General features: G+C 42.7%; 1 protein-coding gene and 1 non-coding gene across 2 annotated transcripts; both read left to right on the forward strand.

The window, feature by feature from the left end:
• The first annotated feature begins 1,866 nt into the window (after positions 1-1,866).
• LOC113456899 lies at positions 1,867-1,973 on the forward strand. Its single transcript, XR_003377625.1, has one exon. It is a non-coding gene; the product is annotated as a U6 spliceosomal RNA (small nuclear RNA).
• A 6,963-nt stretch (positions 1,974-8,936) lies between these two features.
• Positions 8,937-9,839, forward strand: LOC101996604 (putative vomeronasal receptor-like protein 4). Its single transcript, XM_005354932.1, has one exon. It carries the CDS (start codon positions 8,937-8,939, stop codon positions 9,837-9,839), a length of 903 nt encoding a protein of 300 aa, XP_005354989.1.
• Positions 9,840-22,718: the final 12,879 nt, after the last annotated feature.

The following is a 22,718-nucleotide window of genomic DNA, read 5'->3' on the forward strand; positions in this document are numbered from 1 at the left end:
ACCATACATATTCAGCCTGATGATAAGATGTGTTTCGCCTTTTCTGTTCCCTCACTCAATCATAATGAACTTCAGCTTTGATATGAATAGACTGGATTACCTCAAAGTATGAAAAACTCACTGATGTAATGTTAATACTATGTAGAAAGGTTTTAGAGCTGTGAGGTGAGCCTTTCCTCAGCTTATATTATTCATGTATATATATATATTGATATCCTGACAGTGACCTCCAAAGAGGAAGAGCTACAATCATGTATGACATGACTCAAGATAGTCTGCATAAATATGAGCTTAGTATGGAGCCTGAATCAGTAAAAGGATCAGACACTGTGAATATATGGGAAAACTAGTTTTTACTAAAACACCATCAAACAACAAAAAAATTATCTATTTGAAAAGACAAATTAAAAAGCTAAAAACTTTCAGAAATTATTAGGGAATATTAATTGGCTGAATCCTACTTTAGGGATATCTAAATATGCACTAATCACTCTGTTTAAAAGTAAAGAAGAAGAAACAGCATTGGGAAGTCCTCAGATATTCTCGAGAGGCAAAGGAGGCCATTTCAATTGGCCAGAGAAGGCATTTGTGTATCATGTGAAGCCTTCACTAGCTTTAAACTTATTTTCCCCACGAAATTGTCTCCTACAGGTATTACAGCACATGAAGATAAACCCTTGCCACAAACTTGTTTACACCACAAGGGTTATAAAACACTAACTGCTTACCGTACTCTTCTTGCTCAATTAGTAAATCAGGGGAGAACCCAATGTCAACAATTATAAGGATTTGTCCCTTGCTGTGCTAGCATCCATTTTAAGAGTGTTACAGAACTCTGTGGATTTTCAGTTCTTATTTGCAGACTACTATGGAAGCATAGGAAATCATTATCCGTATGGCAAACTATGGGATTTTCTCATAAAAACTATATTTCTAATTTCAAAAACTTGTTCAATATTTTTCCACTCTGTGGAAAGGCACTTACTTTATTGATGGCTCATCCAACAGTATAGGAGGAATTAATGATCCGGATAGTAATCAATCTATTATAGGACAGACTACATTGATTAATCTATTACAGTTAATCCAGAAGCCCCTAAATACTGTTTTATATTCTGCTCACATTATAGGGTTATTTCTAGTGATAGAAACTGCATCAATTTTGTCTTCACATCCTGTTATGTCCCCATTACTACAGAAACTACAACATCTGGTTAAATCCACACACTTCCTTTTGTTTATTACCAATTTTCGCCCACACTCTACCCTTCCTGGTTTTGCTACAGATGGAAACAAGCAAGCTAACCCACTCACCTGCCCAATTTTTACTTCTCCAGGGAAGGAGCCCCAGCACCACACACTAGTGCTGATGGACTCTGTGTACAACCCACGTCCCGCTGAAGGAAACAAGTGAGGGGAGCTATGGAAGGACGTCCTGTGTGTGCTCCTGTAAGTGTTAGTTATATAGCTGGAGTTGATCCTGGGGGTTAAAAAAACCAATAAATTAAAACAAATGGATGACACTCACTTTGCTTTTGTGCCTCAGGTGCCGTATTTTCACATCTGCATTAATTAATTAATTAATGCATATTCTAATATTTCAGCTACACCTCAGTCCTCAGAGACCGCTTCTGCAGTGGGCTCTTCTCTTCTCCAAACTTTTGCTGCTATGGGAATGCCTACTTCAATAAAAACTGACAACGGAACAGCCCATAGTAGTAAAAAAAAATTCAAAAACATCTGTAAGGAATGAAATATTAACCATATTACAAGTATTTCTTATCATCCTCAATGTCAGGGCATGAGTGAAACCTCCTAGAGCATTAAAACAACAGTTATTTTAAAAAATAAAAAAGGGAGCATCAAGTGCTCACTTCGGCAGCACATATACTAAAATTGAAATGAAACAGAGAAGATTAGCATGGCCCCTGCACAAGGATGGCATGCAAATATGTGAAGCGTTCCATATTTTTAAAAAGAAAACATCAGCAAAAAAAAAAGGAGCAGCAAGGGCTTTAAAAGACAGTATTTTATGAATCCACTTCAAGAGTCTCCCTACCTTCATACACATTATACTATACATGAAAAAAAGAAATGTTTGATATACTGAACAACAAAACAGATGTTTTTCTAATCATTAGTGACCTTAAAGAGGACTCAGAAAAGCAGGAGGAAATAACACTCAGTAAATTCAGGATGTAGACCAGAAAAAAAAATAAGCAAAAATATTAGAAATAGAAAACTCAATAAGCCAAATAAAAACCAAAATACTACCCCCCCCAAAAAAAAAAAGATCAAGCAGAAAAACATCAGGGCTTGAATGAAAGTTTAAGGAAATACTACACTGAGTCAGTACAGAAATAAGCATGACTGTGAATTTGAAGACTTTATGATCAAGAGTGAAGACCTTGAATGTCACAGGCTAGGAGAGTTAATATCCTACACGCTACAAGGGAAGCTACATGTGAACTTTGCATACACTATATGAAGTGATTTTTGTCTTACACACACATGCACAAACACACACACACACACACACTTTAGAAAGAGCTTCTAAGTCACAGATTGAAAAAGAATAAAAGGAGAGAAAATGTCTATACAGAAGCCCCCAGCAGTCCAGGGCTGACACTAAGTGTTGACAGAGGCTCCTTGTTTGATTCCTGGCCGCCCAGGACTAAAATAATCACACAGAAACTATATTCATTACAACACTGTTTGGTCAATAACTTATGAATATTTCTAGCTAACTCTTACATCTTAAATAAACCCATAGTTCCTGTCTGTGTTAGCCACATGTCTTGGTACCTTTTATCAGTGAAGCATTCTCATCTTGCATCCTCTGCATCTGGATGATGACTGCAAGACTGAGCCTTTCCTCTTCCCAGAATTCTCCTATTCTAGTCGCACCCCCCAATACTTCCTGCCTGGTGACTGACCAATCAGCATTATATTAAACCAATACAAATGGCATATCTTTACAGGGTACAAGATCATTGCCTCACAGTACTTCCCACTTCTTTTTCTTTTCAAAACAAGAACTCTAAACCTAAATCTTTGTTTAGCTTTATTCCTGACCATCATCCATAACAACGTCACACAGGAGTCATGGAGGTGGTGACACATGGAGGCTGTGTGCATGGTGGGTGAGTCGTAGGTCCTCTCCTTGGATCTCCTCTGCTGTCTAAGGGCAATGAAAACTAAGGACTTCATATCTCAAGCTGCTTGCTGTTAGAGACCCAGAACTGATGTGTGCAGCTTAGAGTTAAATATACATAACCCTTCTCGACGTGATCTGGACAATAACTGAGCAACTGATCTTCAAGAGACAGAAGCCCATTGTTTCACAGTGAACATCAGTCTAAAGAGTTACATCCAAAGGAGAGGAGAAAGGGAGAACTTGGCCAGGAGAGGAGTTGACTGCTCTGCACAGAGTCAGCACTCAGAGCAACAGACAGACTCCGGACCGTCCCCTGCAGCTCCACCCTGGACACCACACCTGAAAATCAGCCCCTGGCTCTAGCCCTTCAACTTCTTTGCTCTTGGTTTACTGAACTTCTTTTTATTTTTCTTGAAACCTCTATTTTTATTAGATTGATTCATCTTAACTATTTTTATTTTTAATCATTTTATCTGTATGTTTTGCCTGCATTTATGTATGTGTACCACATGTGCAAGATACACATGGAGGTCACAATACTGGATCCTCTGGAATTGGAGTTATGGGTTACAGGGTGCAGAAATTGACTGGGTCCTCCTCAGGAGCAGCAATTGCTCGTAACCACTTAGCCATCTCTCCAGCCCTGGTGTTCAGCCTCTCAGAAGTTTCTCCCAATTCACTAACTGACTTGGGGTAAGTGGAGGACAATTTCCCAGGAGCCAGGAACTCAGGATGCTGTTCATCCTCACAGCCCTCCTTGTCACCACACAGGGACTGTAATTAGGAACAGAGAGTTTCAGCCTCAGCAAATGGCAGGCCACCAGGGAGTGTGCAGAGCTGGCAACCAGGAAGGACATGTGCATCAGGAGCCCTTGCCCTCTGGAGAAGCCAAACTCCTGATGGTGACATCCTAACAGCAGTGACAGTTGCTGGGAACACAGGGCTTAAGGATGATAAACAGAGCCTGGATGTGGTGTGAGAACACCCACCCTGAGCCCTGCACAGACTCCACAGGTAAGTGTTCCATCAAGTCACAGTGGACTGAAGCTGCCTTTCACCTTGACAGAGGGGCTGTGAGGTAGGAAAGGGGAGGGAAGTTGGTTGAAGAGAAGGATCGGAGTTCCTCTGTCACTGTGAGAAAGAAAGGTGACAGGATCCAGGAAGAAAGCAGGCTCTCATTGCCACCTGCAGTGCAGAATTGTTTCTATGTCCATGAGGGAGCCCTGTGCAGCTGCATGGGGTGCACTGGGCCAGAGATTCTCATGAAAGCCCAGGCAGGTCGAGCAGACATGGGCTGAGATTTCAGCTTGAGTGTGAGGAAGCTTTTCCTCTCTGCAGTTTCTCCAGGCTGTGTGCTGTCCTCACAGGAGAAAAAGCTTCTACTGTACAGTATCTTAGGTCTGGTGCCCTCTCATCTCTCAGAAAGGGGCAGGGGGATTTGCCCTTCTTTGTTCTGGTTTTATTATTCCTGAGGCTTTCCTGCCCAGACTCAAAACATAACACAGTGGACGGTGCAGAGAATCGTGGGGGAATCTGACATGACACAAATCGCAGAACAATGCATTAGAGCGTGGTTAACACTGAGCAGGCACTGTCCTAAGTTTCTCACATCTCTGCTCCGCTGATTCTCACAACACATGTGAATGACACCAAGCACCATCCCTACATTAGTGATTCTTAAAGGAGCCAAGCAAAATGTTCAAAGCCAGGCATAGAGCGGTTAGGAAAGATGGAGTTTGAAAGACGGGATAATTGGTCCCAAACTTGAGCTTGTCAATTTTGCAATTTATCCTTTTCTAGTTTATGGATTTCTCTCTCATGGCTCTGGGCCTGGCATTGGTCCCCAGAGTCCATGAGCCATTTCTGAAAGAAAACCCTGACTTGATTAGTTTCACACAGGTCGTTCTTTGCTATTTCTATTTTTTTCTTTTGGGATTTATCTTATATATCCCAGACTGGCCTCCCAGGTCATTATATAGCTAAGGATGAGCTGGAACATCAGCGTTTCCTGCCTGCATCTCAGTGTTAGGATTAGAGTTGTTCACTACCAGATTTTATGTACTGCTGGGGATTGGACCCAGGACTTATACATGCTAGGCAAGTGCTCTACCTACTGAGTTACATCTTCAGCCCTTTCTTAAAACAGTTTTTTTAATGTGTATGGATGTTTTGCCTGCATGTATATCTGTGCACCGTGTGCATATGTGATGGAGACAAGAGCACGCCTTCAGGTCCCCCGGAACTGCAGTTAGAAACATTGGGAGCAGCCACAAGGGTACTAGAAACTGAACCCAGGTCCTCTAGACGAGCAGTCAGTGCTCTTAACTTCTGAGCCGTCTCTCCAGCCCAAACTCTTTGCTATTTCTTACATGCTAAGAGTAAGAATTGGGAAAGTTTAATAAATATGTATGTAAATATCTCTTAATAATCACCCTGAAATAGGTGTGTGTGTGTGTCTTTATATGTATGGGGGCAGCTTTTTCAACTCACATATCACACTGTTTAGGAAATCAAAGACAGTTTCACCACTATAAGATTTGCTATAAGTGATCACATAGGACCATATGAAAAGCTATCAAATTATGAACAGATCAATACAGGCAGATTTTGAGAGAAAATAAAGCATTGTTGATGAGTTTCTTAAAAGCTAACCCATGCCCTCCACTAAACTGGTTGAAGCCTGGTATCCTACATCATTGCACAAGTGGAGAAGTACAGACTACTTCCCCAGTGTACCATCTAAAATGAATTGACTTCTCCAGGATACTCAGCTTTATCAATCTTAAGGAAAGAGATCAACTCAAATTTTCCCCAAATTGACTTGTCATTTCGTCTCTGTGATTAAAATGGTTTTAAAACCAGCAGCTTCCTTGAGCAACCTACAAAGTTTTCAATCAGGCATTCCGCTAACCCTTACATAAAACATAGAAAACCAGTGTGCCTGTGGCCATGTCAAAGGAGCAGCAGGTGGCAACTGAAGTTAAAGGTGTCCACCCACCAGGAGATTCTGATGGATCAATCCCAGTTAGGCAAGGCCCCGAGACCACAGACCCCAGAATGTCTTTTGCTTCTGCTCTGCATTGTCATGTTTGCTGCTGCTATCTTTCTCTGGTATCTGCCATGGTTAAACTGGGTGTGGGGAGATTCCTCAGGCCTGTAAGGGGATGAGTTTCTCTCATGGAAACATCCCATTCTTTTTTTACCTGTGGTCATGATAAAACATGATTCCTCCCTAAGCTGTACTGTGTTCTTGATAATAATAATGCTAGCTTATACAGAGCTGTTTTCATAAATAAAAAAAAATACAAGGAAATGTTACACAGCTAGAGTCTGTGAGTTTCTCTTAAGCAGCTACCTAGATCATAGCTCAAGTTAATGATTAAGAGGAACAGTTGAATCTGAGGATCCAGGCTGACTCGAATTCCTTTCATCTTAATGCTGAGAGATGCTAATGCTGAGAGATGCTAATGCTGAGAGACGCAGTCATAGGTTTCTGTGTGCATCATTAGCTGAAAGAAGGTTTTCCCTGTGCTCTGTAGGAATTCAGCAGAATCACTGCACGGGGTAGAAATTAGGCCGAACAGCTGTTTTTTGAGAAGTGCCTTGACCTTGAAGAATCCTTGTGGAAAACAGTGATTGTTTTGCTGAGGACCCCTTGTGGCCAATTCCATGACTTTGGTCACAAGACACCTCAGGCATATCTGAGGTACTTGTATTATTGTGTATTTATTGTACACAATGCATAATAAAGGACTAGATTCACGGAGGCTTGTGATGGTCCCTTTCAGTAAGACATGTATGAGGAAATGCCTTGTGTAGCTGTTGGAGCTTGCTCCGGAAGGAATCCACTGGGGTTACCCTGAGAAGGGACTGTGAGGCAGAGGAAATGTTAGGCTAAGAGAAATGAAGACAGGATAGAGAGCAGAGAAAAATGTAGAGCTCAATAAAAATCAATTTAAAAAAAAAGAAAACATAGGATAGACTGGGAGGACTGAAGGTTAATACCAAACAGCCCCGAGTTCACTACTTAGCCAGAATATGTACTAATTACAGGTAAAAGGCAGAACAAAAAGTAGTCCAGTCAGCTAACCACCTCCCTGCACTGTCCTTGGGAGGAAGCTCAAGCAGGTGCATTAACTCATTCAGCTAAGCAGCTTCTATTCTCTAAAGAGGAGTGCTCTGGCTGGCGTACAGCAGCCCAAATATTAATAGAAAAATGTGCTCTTTAATCTGGGCAAAAGTGCTCTTCCTATGAGCTAACAGATGTTACTCATAGCCCTCAAGGTTACTGGAAACAGCACAGCAGGCAAGCTTGAACTCAAATGATTTCTTTAAGTCAGAAATGACTCCAGACAGAAACTGAGTTATATGTGCAGGCTACCACATGTTACAATTGATAAATGTGCCTTTGTACGGCTCTTTGGGGTCCAAGACCAGTCCATCCAATTCAGTCCATCAGAAGAAGCTAGACTTTCCTGCTGCCATATAGGTCTTAAAATTTCATCATGAAATGCCTTTTTTTTAATTGACAATGAAAGAACATAGAGAGAATACAGAAGAATTGAGAATAAAGAAAGAAACCATCACGAGAGAATGTGAGTATCCTTTTCCCTAACTAAAGATGAGCCTTGGCTATTTCATGTTCCTGGAGGAAGGTAGGTGCCAATGTTATATTTGTAAGAGGAGGTTCAAGGTAAGTCAGAAATAATTTTGATGAGGAGAAGATGTCAAATTGTCTAGGACAGATAGAAATTAAGGTTGTCATGTGAAGCTCTCTGTGTTTTGTGAGGAGCGAAACAAATGGAGTAAGTTTCTGCTTCAAAGGCTCATTTTGACTTCAATGTAGAAAGTAAAGAACAGGGGAAAGAGATACCATACATAAAATGATGGCAATCACAGTGTGAGATAGCAGGGAGGACTCACAGGCTGAGGGATTTCTGACCGAGAGCATCACTAGACAGAACCAACCTTAAAACAATCAACAAGGCAGGCCTCTGTTAAGACTCTACAGGAACAGTTTTCCTGGTGTTATGCTGGGGAAGAGATCCCAGGAGAAAGAGTAACAACAGGATAAAGTGGAGTAAACAGGAAATCACGTTCAAAATTATTCTACCCACGAAGATTTGGAACATAATCTTTAATCACATTTAATTCCACATGGAGGACAGTGATCTAGATGTCCATGCTCCCACTACCTCACTAACCTCTGTCTAATTTATGATCAAAGGGCTTGGGAAGAGAATACTATACCATCTCCTCTGAGAACCTGGACCATTGACCAAGAACAACTTTTTGAGAAGTTGCAAGGCTTTTATTAGTTCCACAACCATTTGAGTGATGGTTTTATATGGGGCAGTGAAGAGGATCAGGATGAGGCACCAACACTGTCCAGGAGCCTGAGGTCCCACTCGGTGTGATGAGGGAAAAAGAAGGAGGCTGTCAAGCTAACCCAGGACTGTGTTGCTTAGAAAACTGGCAGTGTGGTGCCATGCATTTAGCTTTTGTCTGGGGAGAGTATAGTCATATGACCTTGAAAGATGATGGATCTTTGCGAATTCAGGAAACTATCAAGTTTATGCCCTGATTGTAATTATCATCATTTCTACCAGAATTGAAAACTGAAAACTAAAAGCAAACCAAGCAAACCAAAAAGAACAACAAACTAAGATCAGGCATCATCAAGGAAAGAACTTGAGACCACTCTTGTCATAATAAACAGAGAAACCTTATACATGTTTCTCAGATGATTTTTCCCTAGTGTACTGCATGAAGTCAGAAGATGAAGTGGAATAACATTACCCTAGCAACAGTCTTCCTTTCTCTAGCCGTACCTGGAATTGTAGGAAATATCATAGTATTCATAAGGTACGTGTACACTTCTGCTTTGGGGACTGAGAAAAAGCCCATGGACCTTATCCTCATTCATTTGGCCTTTTCTAATATGATCATTATTTGTACCACAGGGATCACAGACATAGCCACACTGTTTTATTTCAGAAACTTCCTCGGAGATATTGGCTGTAAAGCTATGGTTTTTCTGGCAAGGATGGCACGGGGCTTATCCATCTGTACCACCTGTCTCCTCAGTGTGGTCCAGGCTGTCACCATCAGTCCCAGGACCACCCTTTGGACAAAGCTAAAACCACAGACCTCATGGCAAGTCGTTCCTTTTCTCCTCCTCTTTTGGATAGTTAATGTTCTCATAAGCTCCAACTTACTCTTCTACATCAAATCAGGGAACAGCTTGAACATGTCTCTACCTGGAATATTCATTGACCATTGCTATATGCTGCCATCAACACATAAAATCAAGTGGCTTTTCCTCTCCCTCATGACTCTTCGTGATGTCATCTTCCAGAGTCTGATGGGCTGGAGCAGCGGGTCCATGGCTCTCCGTCTGTATGAGCATCACAAGCGCGTCCTCTACCTTCACAGCTCCAGGTGTGCGCACAATTCCCCTCCAGAAATCAGAGCTACCTGGAGCGTTCTCATTCTAATGACCTGCTTCCTTTTCTTCTACTGGTCAGATTTCATTCTCTCCTTCTACACTGGTTTCACAGGGGCACATGATTCTATTTTACTAAATATTAAAGCAGTTTTAGAATTTGGCTATGCTAGTTTCAGTCCTTATGTTATAATTAGCAGAGACATCCGTGTTCCTAATGTCTTGCATGCTCACTGAGAAGTGTAGAAATTACATTCTATGTCCATTCTCTATGAGCTGAGGGTATGTACATTGTAAACTGATTTGCCATGATGAATGTTAGAGCTGGAAGACCTACGTTTTCTATACAGCACAGGGTGGTCTGGCAGTCAGTACATAGCAGAGGCTGACTTTGAGATCCCTGGAAATCCCAAATGCTGATATTGCGGGCATTCCCCCACCAAACTCCATTTGCCTTGATATGTTAGTGTGTCACAACATTAAATTAGATAATATAACAATACATTTCATTTTCTTAAGAAGTCTGGCACCACGCCATCTTAAATTCAGGGTTTCTAGGAAGGTGGAAAGTAGATTCTTACCATTTTCCCATTCCACCAATGTTGTCATGTGACTTTCAACTTCTCATTAGCACTGGGGGAAATGCTGCCTGTATAGCTAATGCCAGAAATCAGTATCTCATTTTGCCTCCAAAGGAAGAGCATGAGAGCAAGGGAGGGTTGGCGGAAGTGAGGAGATGACCCTTATCTGAGGTGAGTTTGTGCAGAGAGTAAAGCAGAGGCGGAGTTGAGAGACATCAGCACATCAAGGTCAATTTGGTCAACAGCTGTATGACACAGCTAAATTCCAGAGTTGCTTAGAAATTAATGTCAATGCAGTGGGACAATATAACTAGGTCAGGTCTTAAAGTCCTCGCACAGGACACTCCGGAAAACAAGCTCTCTCAAATGATGCCATTGCAGGCCTGGAGACAATGCCCCTGATCCCCTCACAGGCACACCAATGTGTAAAGCCTGTCGACAGGTTGTTAACACTGGAGTTTCTCCCACTGGCTCCCAGTCACCCACTGTGACTGTTTTTGTTTGCCAGCACTCCCTTGGCCCCTGAATCCCTTACGATGTGCAGGACACCCTGCTGGCCTACCGACAAGGAACCAGGGTGCCGAGGAAACACTGGGGATCTATCTGCTTGGTGAAGCCGAGGTGACATGACCTTACTAAACGGTAGCACAGTTCTGGTGCCAAGAACTCCATGGCCTCCAGCCCAAGTGTCCTCAGAGAATCCAGAAAGCTCACCAGTCCCACATTCGCAGGGCACTAGGCTGCAGTTGTCCAGGGAGGCTCCCATCTGCTCCCACAGGCTATTGAAACTGTTTCCCAAAAAAATAAACACATGATTATCCCTCTTCCTCTCCAGTGGTTGCAGTTGGCAGCTTTCTGTTACCCTTAGGGTCACCTGGGAGCACAGGTATCTAATTAAACCCAGATATCTTTTAATTTGGTCTGATTTGGTTTGATTGGGATTATTTTGTATGAGCGGAGTGGCTCAGTTAGAAAATATTCCTAACACAGCAGAGTGGTCAGCAATTGTTTGACATTATCAGATTCCAAAACCGCTAGGAAAACAGTGATGACAAGGAGGGACAATCTGTCCAGGACCGGCCTCAACAAAATCACCTCTTACCAGGTAGGAGCGTGGGAATTGAAGAAATATAAATAAAGGGTACGAAGACACATAGAATAACAAGACAGAAACCTTAAAACAGTACCGGGAGGGTATTCCAGGGATTACTGAAACTCTGGAACCCCCGCATTTATTTTTCCACAGCTTTTATACCCAATGAAACTGGGGGAGAAGGTAACAAAAGACTTTATTAACATGATACATAGGCTAACTCACATAGTCGATGGCCTTATCACTCTAAACATCAAATCCTTAGCATTCTGTCCCCTAGGTAGCTGAGGTACCCCAAGTCTCGTACACTGAAGACTGCCCTTTCCCAAGTGACCTCATAGTTACAAAAGAAAGGAGCAGAAGTACATTTGCATATCCTGACCTCCTGTCAGGATGGCACTGAGCTTTCTTAACTTCAAAAGAGCCAGGTAACCACCTCCTGAGTTAGAAGGTGCAATTAAACCTGTTAGTCTCCGAACTCTCTGACCTTCAGACAAGGTGGAAATGGGCTTGCATTCTTCGATCTCCCCAACAATCCCAGATCTCAAATAATCACCAGGAGAAGCTCTGGCAAACGGACTCTCAAATGATGCCATTGTGGGTCTATAGACCACACTCCAGGCCAGAGCCTCATTAGTACAAGGTCTCGCTTTCTGTCAATCACTATGGCCGACACTGAACATCTGGGGTTTGCTAATCACTTTGCCTGTAAATCCACGCTCCTTCACCACTGACCTGCACAGGTGCACGCTGAGCTATGGACCAGGAGACCTGGGTAGTGAGCTACTGAAGACATCCGCTTGGTGAAGGCCAAGAACCACAGCTTTGCCCAGCAGAAGGATGTTGCTTGTGATGAGCACTCACAGCCCCAGGTCCAGGAGGACAGAAAGGGTTCAGGATGCCCCCTGACCCTGCTTCCCTGCAGCTCCCTGTGCTGCAGGTTCCCCAGGGAGGTTCTTGTCTGTCACTTGTGTGTGCTGCCTGGAGGATCCTGGGATGGCTAAGAGCTGTTCATCAAAGCTGCCCATCAGCTCACTACAGTTCCTGCTGGAAGAGAAACAGAAACACCTCAACAGTTCCTGATGGATGTGGAGCTGAACCAACTCTCAGGATCAAAAGAGCATCGGGCAGGAAGGAAACAAGCTCAGTCTTTCCTGGTCTCTCCCAAGTCCAGGAGTTGAAACTCTTCAGAGAGAAAAAAGAGAAAGGCCACACTGTTGGCTTGTATAATACTGCTCTTTGCTTAGATAAAGTAGGGTTTTTAATAAGATCCCACTAGGTTAAAGATCACCTTCAGAGTATTACAAAGTAGATGCATGTTAGGGAGGAGGGCTATTTCTCTACAGCATTTATATTTACAGGTTGTGTGAGTCTCATGAACGGACAATCTCTCTCATGAGGGGACAGTCTCTCTCAAGAGTGGACAGTCTCTCTCATGAGTGGACAGTCTCTCTCATGAGTGGACAGTCTCTCTCATGAGTGGACAGTCTCTCTCAAGAGTGGACAGTCTCTCTCATGAGTGGACAGTCTCTCTCATGAGTGGACAGTCTCTCTCATGAGTGGGCAGTCTCTCTCACGAGTGGACAGTCTCTCTCATGAGTGGACAGTTGAGTGGACAGTCTCTCTCATGAGTGGACAGTCTCTCTCACGAGTGGGCAGTCTCTCTCACGAGCGAACAGTCTCTCTCTCTCATGAGTGGACAGTGTGAACAGAATGAGAGATCTGTTCCTCACCTAGATCCATATGCCATCTATATTTTCTTATGCATCTTTAAAAGTATAGGGGATACAGAATCTTCAACAAAGGTACCTTTGATACAGTGTGAAATGATTCCCACAAAAATAACAAAATGTACTTATCCATTTCCTTCCAGTACATCATCTGGTGGATATAGTGAGAGCACTTGACATTTTGCTTAGAGAATTCTGTGTACACCGCAGTGGGAACGGCTGCCCCAGGCTGTGTACGACCTCACGTTAGATAAATGAGGGAAACTGATGGTTATCCACGTCTGCACCCACAGGAGCCATAGCGTGAGACCAACAGGGAAAGAGGTGTCATGGTGGAACTGTGCTGGTAGGGGAGCAGACGTTCTAAGGAGAGACGTTTGTCACCTCTATTTCTCTATCTGAGTATTGATACAATAAACCCAAAGAATTAACATGTGCCCAGGAATCAGCCCCACCCTTGGGGAGGAGAAAGGCTGAAGCCCTGGGCCTGTCAGACACATGTTGGCCTGAGTAGGGCAAGCATGGCACTGGCAGGTTTTGCCCTTTCCCCTTCCTCTCTCTTGCTCAACCATTAGACTACATTCCTAAAGCTGGCCACCTAGGGCTTTTCCCTTACTGGCCATTTTGTTATGCCTGACTAATTCTTGAGGTTGATCACCACAGTCCAACTCTCAAAACATATGATGATGTCATTACTTTAGCTCTGCACATTTATTTACATCTCTTTGCACGCAAGAAAGGAAGGGCCTCCTAGGAAGTAGAATACAAAGTACACAGAAAGACCAGTCTTGGGCACACATAAGTTATAAAAGTGGCCTTGAGAGACCTCTGCAGGTCCAGGCATGATTCTGGGACTATTGAGGGAGTAGGCCTGAGCCTACTATCTTAATATTTAAGATAGTAAAAAAATGGTTAGCATGAAAATCATATATATATATATATATATACATGTAACATTCTATATTCTGAGAATCTTCTATCTATATAACTAAGAGCACATGCACTCACGCATGAACACAAACACAACATTTAAAGAAAAAGGACCCAAAGGTCATGAATTTAAGAGAGAGCAAGGAGCTCTCTCATGAGAGAGGTTGAAGGGAGGAAAGGGAAGGGGGAAATTATGTAATTATACTTTAATTTAACAATAAATAGGAATAAAATGTGTAGTTTTGTTTTGCACACTAGTTTATTATTTATTTGGGATATATCCAAGAATTCTTTGATTAGCAGTGTCCTTGAGTATTTGGGCCTTTGAAGTGGTATCTATGGAAAACACTTCTCGCTTTATATAGTAGGTAACCAAGGACGCTATCTCTCAGTGAACACAAAAACTAAATGGAATGGTAATACTTTGCATTTGAACTTTGGTGGACGAATATTCTTACCTCTGGCAGAAGGAAGAAGGCACGAAAATAATGAGATGGGGATCAGGACTTGGCAACAAAAATTCTAGTAATAGACACTCTGTATAGGTTTGGTTATGAGAATAACAGGAGGCCACTGAAGAACTTTCAGTAAAAGAATGGCAGATTTTAAAAGTCGCCCCTTGATGCTGTCACTGGCCACACTGGGTAGGAGAAAGGTGTGTTAGAGGGAAGCATGAGAGAAATGTGCTAATGCAGAATAAGACTGACTGTGCACAGTGCAGGTTGAGTATGTGCAGAGTCAGACAAGGAGAACATGCAGACAGTGGTGCAGATGCAGTAGGGAAGGAGAGCCAACGAAAGGACTGCATGGTTCCTCCCTTCTGAGGCTGGAGTTACAGGCAAGCTGCCACCCACCAGGCATTAAGTGAGGTGGCACTCACACATGGAAGCAAAGAACTTTAACTACAGAACAATCTCCCCAGTCAGGGTTTATAACCCTTAGTTGTCAGCCTGTAACAATGGAATATTTGTTGTAAGCTTGCTGTACAAAATGCAGGTGTTATGATCTGTTGGCCTGGTCTGTCTCCTGGGTACTACCCTGTCCCTTTAAAAAGACAAGCCCTGCCATCTCCCAACCCCACCCCACCTTCTGCTGAAGCAAGTGGATCTTCCTTCTGCTTCCAGCCTGTTCTCTCTCTCTCTCTCTCTCTCTCTCTCTCTCTCTCTCTCTCTCTCTCTCTCTCTCTTTCCCCCCTTCCTTCCCTTTCCTTCCATGATCCACTAAATAAATACCCACAGTCTCTGCTGGTGTCTATCCATCTCTCACCCACCACAGCTCCTCATGGGACCAGCTAGCCTGCCAACATGCCAAGGTCTCTCACCCGCAACCTCCCACCCACCTGAGACCCACAGAGTCCACGGGTGGTGGGACCCAGCTGACCCTCGTGGCCCTCTGCTGCCCCCCGGGGAACTGTGCTATTTTATCTAAACTATCACATTGGTGCTCTGTGACTCTGCCAGGCTCTTTCCACGTTTCCTCCCACTGGCGGGTGGGCTGATTGAAGACATGGGAAACTCTGGGCTCAGGAGCTGGGTATCTGCCTGAGCACCAACCTTTATGCACACCACAGGCTTCCATTGGTGAGTTTTCCCCTTCCAGTCAGCTTAACCTTTTCTCTGAACCCAAGGAATTGACCACTGAGCTCCCGGAAATCCTCTGGTGTTCCTAGAAACAGGGGTATTGCCCCCAGCCACAACCTTCGCAGCTATGGTTGAGCTCCTCACTGACATTCATCTCTGCTTGCTTCCCACAGCTATAAATGTGATCAGACTACCCACGTTAGTCCTTCTGCCCTAGCACTGCACATGCTGAGCAGTGCATTCGCTTTAGGACCCAAGCTCCCTTGGATTTTTTTGTTGTTGTTGTTCTTTTTTGCTTTTTTTTTTCTCTTTACTTTATCTTTTCTTTTCTTCTGGATCACCTGTAAAGTGGTCCACACTGTGAGAGACCATCCAGGACAGCCTCTAGGCTCTGGCTTCAGAGTTGCCCAGACCAGGGCCAATCAGCTTCACTAACACCCTGCCTGTAGAGAGAAGATGTTCTTCTACAGGCCTGTGGTGTTCATTCATTGTTTTTGTGGGTTTTCATGTTTTCAGCTATGAAATATAAACCCTCAAACTATCAGCCACCTACCTGCAAATGCTCCGCTGGTGTCCTGCTGGTTCTGCTTTTCCTCAAACTATCCCTGCCACCCACATGTAAATGCTCTGCTGGTGTCCCGCTGGCTCTGCTTTTCCTTTCGCTGGGCAGCCCCTTTCCCATCCACCTAAAAACGTCTTTTCCTCTTGCTCCTATTCCTTCTATTCTATCTCTGCCACCACTATAGCTGGTCCCACAGAAATCAACAAGATTAGTCGGATCCATGAGGCAGCTGTTTCCAGTTCAAGCTTTTCCTCTTCATGACGGGGAGCTCACGGTGCTGGGTAATTTTCCTTTCTACTTCATGTATAAAAAGATGTATGAATGGTGTGGCCACACAGATGTTATTATATTTAAAACTCCCTCGGCTCTAAAAACGTGGTTTCTCCATACAATACGTGACCACCACCATTTGGACTAAGGTCAGGAGACTTCATCACCATTTTAACTAAGGTCAGGTGACTTCACCATCATCTTAACTAAGGGCAGGTCAAGTGACCAAGTCCCGCCATCTTTACTGAGGTATTTCTTGCCTAGTCTCAAAGTTTACTTATGTTTTTGTCTCTAAATTCCTTACTCTTCCCCCTCCTCTCTCTCTGTCTCTCTGTCTCTCTCTCTGTCTCTCTCTCTTTCTCTCTCTCTCTCTCTGCCCTTTTTCTGGAAAGGCAACTTCTGTCTCTTTCCCTTCCCCCTTCTTTCATCACTGCCTGGCCTTGCACTGCATTGTCTTGTAGGCTCGACTCTGATTCCCAGCTAGGTGGCATGATAGGCATTCTATCCCGCTGGCACCCCACCCCCACCCCCAACCCCACCCCCGTGGTGCCTACCACCGCAAAAGTGGAATCTGTCTCTCTTCCATTCATAAGTCCTGTTTCTACCGCTGCCGCGCTGGGGGTGAAAGTCCTAAACCTGGATCTTCTACCAGCCCACTCCCCAGCTTTCCACCAGTCCACTGGGACAATCAGTAAGACTGTTCCCTTTTTGGTCTAGTGCCTCTCACGCGATTGCCCTTTCTCTGTTCTCCCTTAGCACTGCACTCATTGAGCGGTGCATTCATTTTCAGGGCCAGGGGCCACTCAAATATTTTTCTGCCTCGTTGCTTCCCGTAGCTAAAAACATGAGCGAACCACTCAGAGTGGTCCTTACACTGTTAGGGTGTGTGTGTGTGTGTGTGTGTGTGTGTGTGTGTGTGTGTGTGTTGTGGTTGTTCTTCTTAAAAAATAATAAAAGGGGGTGCAGGTGTGTTCTTCTTGAACACGGGGCACAGGACAGACACGCACGGCGGAACAAACACAGACACGACACGGCGGCTCCCACATGGATCCACTTTAATGGGGGAGGGAAACACAAAAGGGCAAAGGATGTGGGACACACGAGGAAAAGGCAGGACGAGAAGGGGGGGGAGAGGAGAGGGAGAAAGAGAGAAAGAGAGAGAGAGGGCCTCGTGTGGCCCTGCCTTTTTAACGGGGAGCGACAGGTATCCGTAGTCCAGGGGGAGCATGGGAGTTGTAGTTTTCCAAAAGAACAACAGTGGTAGTGTTTTTCTTTTCGGACCTCTTGTATGTGGTCATCACCATTGTAAGGACTGCTCAGAGTAGTCCTCTCCACTGAGCCAATGGGCTAGGAATCAGTTCAGCTTTATTGTTGAAACCCATGCTAGCCTGGAGACTTCTAGCTAGCTGCCCTGGGGTTCCCAAGGTTCTCACGTTTTCAGCTATGAAAAGCCAAGCACATTTCTAACTTTTACCAGCAGATGGCTAAATTTAAATAGTTGCACTATGTGGACAACCATGGCGGTAGCCATTTTCTTTGAGCTTAACAAAGGGAGGAGTCAGAGGTTCTGCCCCTAGTCATAGAGCTCCAGCAGTAGGCTCTCCTCATGTTGTCCTGCCTTTAGTCTGCTTCCTCTCGCTCACTTTTCATTTAACTCTATGTGAATAAAACTTAAATTCAACTGGTGTGAATGCACATATATTTACTGTTAAATATTATAATTGCCTGTTCATTGTATCTCATTCCAGACTACAAAAAATAGTAAGTCAGATGTTTTAAATTGGAATGTTCTTTTAAGTCTTTTACAAAAATACAGTATATTTAATCTAACCCTACTTTAAAATATATTAAGCTGTTCTGTACTACTGTTAGTTCTACCATTAACCTTCTATTGGAAGCAGTTTTTCTTTTCTGTCTTTTACAAGTATAAATCTTACCTATTAGGTTGAGAGCCAATACAGTCAAGCTTGGACCCAGCTCCCCAGGCAAATTCTGTAACTTATCTATACCCAGTAAACAGCCCTCAACTGCTCAAAAACAATAACAAAGACGACAAAGGGAAGTGCTCCTTGTTGGATCAGAGATAATTATTTTTAATTTACTTTTACTATTCTTATATTTTTTACATTTAAAACAATTTTAAAATCATGTATATTTTATTATATTCTTCCCCTCCTCTGAGTACTTCAAGATCCTCTCCTCCTCCCTAACTACCAAACTGTAAGTCCTTTCTCAAAAAATAAAAACCCAATACAAGAACAAAATTTCCCAAAACCAAGAAGAATAAAAAATAAACATTCATAAAGAAAAAAACATCAAACTATAACCAAACAAATATGCATACATTTCATGATATTTAATGTTCTAATAAATAAAGGTTCTCTAAAAATCAGAAGGGATCTCTAAAATTCAGAAGCTAAGCCACTAGAGGTCAGGCAGTGGTGACACACACCTTTAATCCCAGGATTTGGGAGACAGAGGCAGATGGCCTACACATGATCAGTGCTGAAACAAATCCACATGGTGGTGGCTCACAACTTTAATCCCAGTACTAAGAAGTCAAGCCATAAATCCCAGGACTGGAGGGAATGTAAAATGGGCGGAGAGAGAGGCTTGATCTTAGTCTGCAGTTGCCAAGCCTTGATGGAGGTAAGACTTCTCTAGTGGCTTGGCTGCTTTGCTTTTCTGCTTTTCGGGTTGAACCCCAATATCTGTCTATGGGGTTTTATTATTTGTGCTATACATTCACACACAAAAACCTGTGGAGTAAAATTATATGTTGCTCAACTACTTTTGAATATGAAGTCCTAGAATGGTTGATGTACCCAATGTTGCACTATTGAAGAAAACTGATCTTACCTATGCCAGCAACTATAAGTGACAGTTCCGTCATTAACCTGTACCCCAATGATTAAGTTTCCATTCATTTATTCATTGTATTATATATATACACATATAATATTAATATATATATATATATCTTAAGAAAGAACAAGACCTATCACATTGAAGTTAGAAAATACAAACAGAAGGAAAGAACCTTTTTGGTTATTATTATTATATTTTTTAACATTTAAAACAATTTTTAAATTCATATATATTTTATTATATTCTTTCCCTTTTCCAAATACTTCCAGATCCTCTCCTCCTCCCTAACCACCAAACTCCAAGCCCTTTCTCAAAAAATAAAAACCCAATACAAACAAAACTCCACAAAACCAAGAAAAGTAAAGAAAGTCAATAAAAAGTAAATAAAGAAAAAAGATGCCGCAAGAATCAGAGGCCCACTCATTTACATACTCAACAATTCCATAAGAACTGGAAGCACACAGAGGGCCTGGTGCAGACCCATGCAGGCCCTGTGCTTACTGCTTGAGTCTCTGTGCATTCTTATGAGCTTTGCTCATGGTGATTTAGATGCTTTCTTGGTGTCTTATATCTGCTCTGATGCTAATGTTCTTTCCACATCCTCTCCTGTGGAGTTCCCGGAGCTCTGAAGGGAGGGATTTGTTGAAGACATCCCATGCCGGGCTGTGTGCACCAAGGTCTCTCACTGTCTGTGTAGTGTCTGACTGTGGATCTCTGTATTTGTTCCCATCTGCAGCAGGAGGAAGCTTTTCTGATGATAGCTCAGCAAGGCACTGATTGATGAGTATAGCATAATATCATCAAGCCATTTTATCACTACATTTTCCCCTCTTTTAGACTAGTACTATTTTGTTTTACTCTAGGTTCCTGGGCTATTTATTCTCAGGTTCTTAGTTAACCAAGCAGTATCTAGCATGGTTTTCATTATGTGGAGCTGGTTACTGCCACAAGCTTTGTGCTACCATAGTCTTATCATATACTGCAGGCAGTACACTATTATAGACAAAGGGTTTGTGACTGGGTTGGTGTGTATGTTTCTCTTTTGAGAGCATGCAGAGTACCTCCCCGTAGCAAAGACACTGAAACAGAGGGATGAAGCCTCTTTGTAGGCATCGACTTGACATCTCCAAGTTCAGTGAGTCATATCGTGAGGTGTTAAGCGATGGAGCCTTGGAGTCAGTTTGTGGGGAGAATCCTAAAGTCTTGGCAATAGCCTGGCTTGTTTGGGGATTCCATGGAGCACTTTGGGCAACAACTATTATTTTTCAGTTTCCGCCTACTGTGACATATTTAATGTACCACTTAGTCACTGTTCCAGGGCACAGGGGAAGAGCCATGGCCTCGGGCTCATCTCCTACGTCAACCTAATGTTGTCATCACTTTTAATCTTAGCCATGTACATTTATCTACATCATTTTCCATCTGTGCTGGGTAGGGCCTCCTAGGAACTAGAATGAAATGTGCAGACAAGCTCCACTCTTGGGAACACGTAAATTTTAGAAATGTCATTGAAGTTTTATAATGAGTAAATATTGCCTTGGGGATAAGGCTAAGAAAGTATTCAATTCAATTCCCATATGACATTTAATGTGAAGGAATGAAAGAATCAGTTACAACGAAGACCTTCACTACAACGGGGAAAGGTAGAACAAAGGACTCTCAACTTGTTCTAGTCCATGTGTGGGACTTGCACATGAATCCCCAGTGTTGAGCATCATTCATTCTGACCCTGGCAAGGAGGGATTTAAGAAAGGAAAGTTGGTGACTTGATCTCTGTGTCACAGCTTGGCACTTTGGGGAAAATGAAAAACAGTCCAGAGACACAGTAAGCTCCGTACACAGAAACTTAGCTGTTCATTTTCTCAACTCACATCTTTCCTCGCAGAATAATTAAACCATAATTAAGCTTGAAATAAGTTCTGAGCTAAGCAGATGTAGTAATTGTGGAGAGAGGGAAGCGGTGCTTCAGGGACCGGGGCTCTGCAGAGGCCTTCCTTCCCCTGACACTGTGACCACATGAAACTTGAAGTCTGCAATATCTGATGTCAGCCAAGAGCCCCACAAATCCTGACAGTCAAATATGACCTGACAAGTGTCACCTTCCCAGAGCTGCTCCAGATCCTGTCTGCACCACAGAGGTCCAGGTGAGTACATGGAGGTAAGGACACTAGTTCCTGGAGATACAGAGATGGAACAGAAATACTGATGTATCACTCTCCATCCTCGGGCTGGAGTGTCATGTCAGAGCTCTGGGTGGGCCTTTAATTAAGATTTCTTTCTGTTTTGGGGGGGTTTTGTTTGTTGGTTTGTTTGTTTGCTTTTCTTAAAGGAATCAATAGTATATAGAAGATTTTCAGATGTCTGTCACACTCTGGAGACAATCACCATACACTCCTGTAACATCAGGACTAGAGAGACTGAGGCAGGGTCATTGTTGTTCAGGGCTAACCTGATTTACATAGAGAGACTGACTCAAATATAACAAAACAAAAGAAATACAAAAAAATTATTGTTTTAGCCACCGTATTTGCCAGCCTTGTGACTCCAACACTGTCACTGGCATTTGTAACGCTGGCTCTTTTCACTTTTGGTGCATTTCCACTTTTCAAATATTGGCACATGTTTCTTTTATAATAATTTACAGAAAACTTTCCTTCTGTATCCATCTTTTGTCTCTGCAGTCTACCACATAATATTATACATTTTTATATCATGTACAGTCTTCGTATGCCTGGTGGATATGAAAGAATATAAACCAGTAAGTGTATGAGTTATCATTACCATCTTGAGAATTTCTGCTATAATGAATTAAGGCTGTGAAACATGCTGAAATACCTCATTTTAGTTTTATGCCAGCACTAATCAGTAAAGACAAATAATCTGTTTTGCTTTTGTTTGCTTGGTTTTAGAAAACCAGGAAAGATGGATGTAACCTATGTCAGGTTATTGGGGTTTATTCCTGGACAAGGGATCATCAGTTTATCTAAACACAAGTCCATCCTGTCTTTTAAATTAATTTCCTATGGCATTTCCACATATAATGTGGGAATAAATTGTGTCTCCCTCCTGAGACAGTGCATTCCAGTAGAATGAATCACTTCTTAGAAGATCAGAATCTTTTATGAAATGTGATTGAAACTTGGGGGACAGAAAGGGAAGATCAGAAAAGTAGGAATTCCCAGGAAATCAAACATTAAACAAACAGGAAAAAATGTTAATATTGTCTATCAGTATTTGAGGTGAATTATTGAAGGGATTTTTAGAGATTCCAACCTCTGACTAAACACTTAATGTTTATTGTAAATGTGTTAATGAATGCTGATGTGCTTGGTATTAATGTCTGGAGCGTATTTCATTATGTGCAGATATTTGGAGTGTTATTGTGATTCCTAGGACATACCAATAATACAGGCAACAATTACACCTTTGTCAGAGGAGCAGTTGAAAAACAATAACTGACATTTCTAGAGTCATTTGGCAACATAAACCAAAACTGGAAACA

The sequence above is a fragment of the Microtus ochrogaster genome, chromosome 16 (assembly GCF_000317375.1).
Source record: "Microtus ochrogaster isolate Prairie Vole_2 chromosome 16, MicOch1.0, whole genome shotgun sequence".
NCBI lineage: Eukaryota > Metazoa > Chordata > Mammalia > Rodentia > Cricetidae > Microtus > Microtus ochrogaster.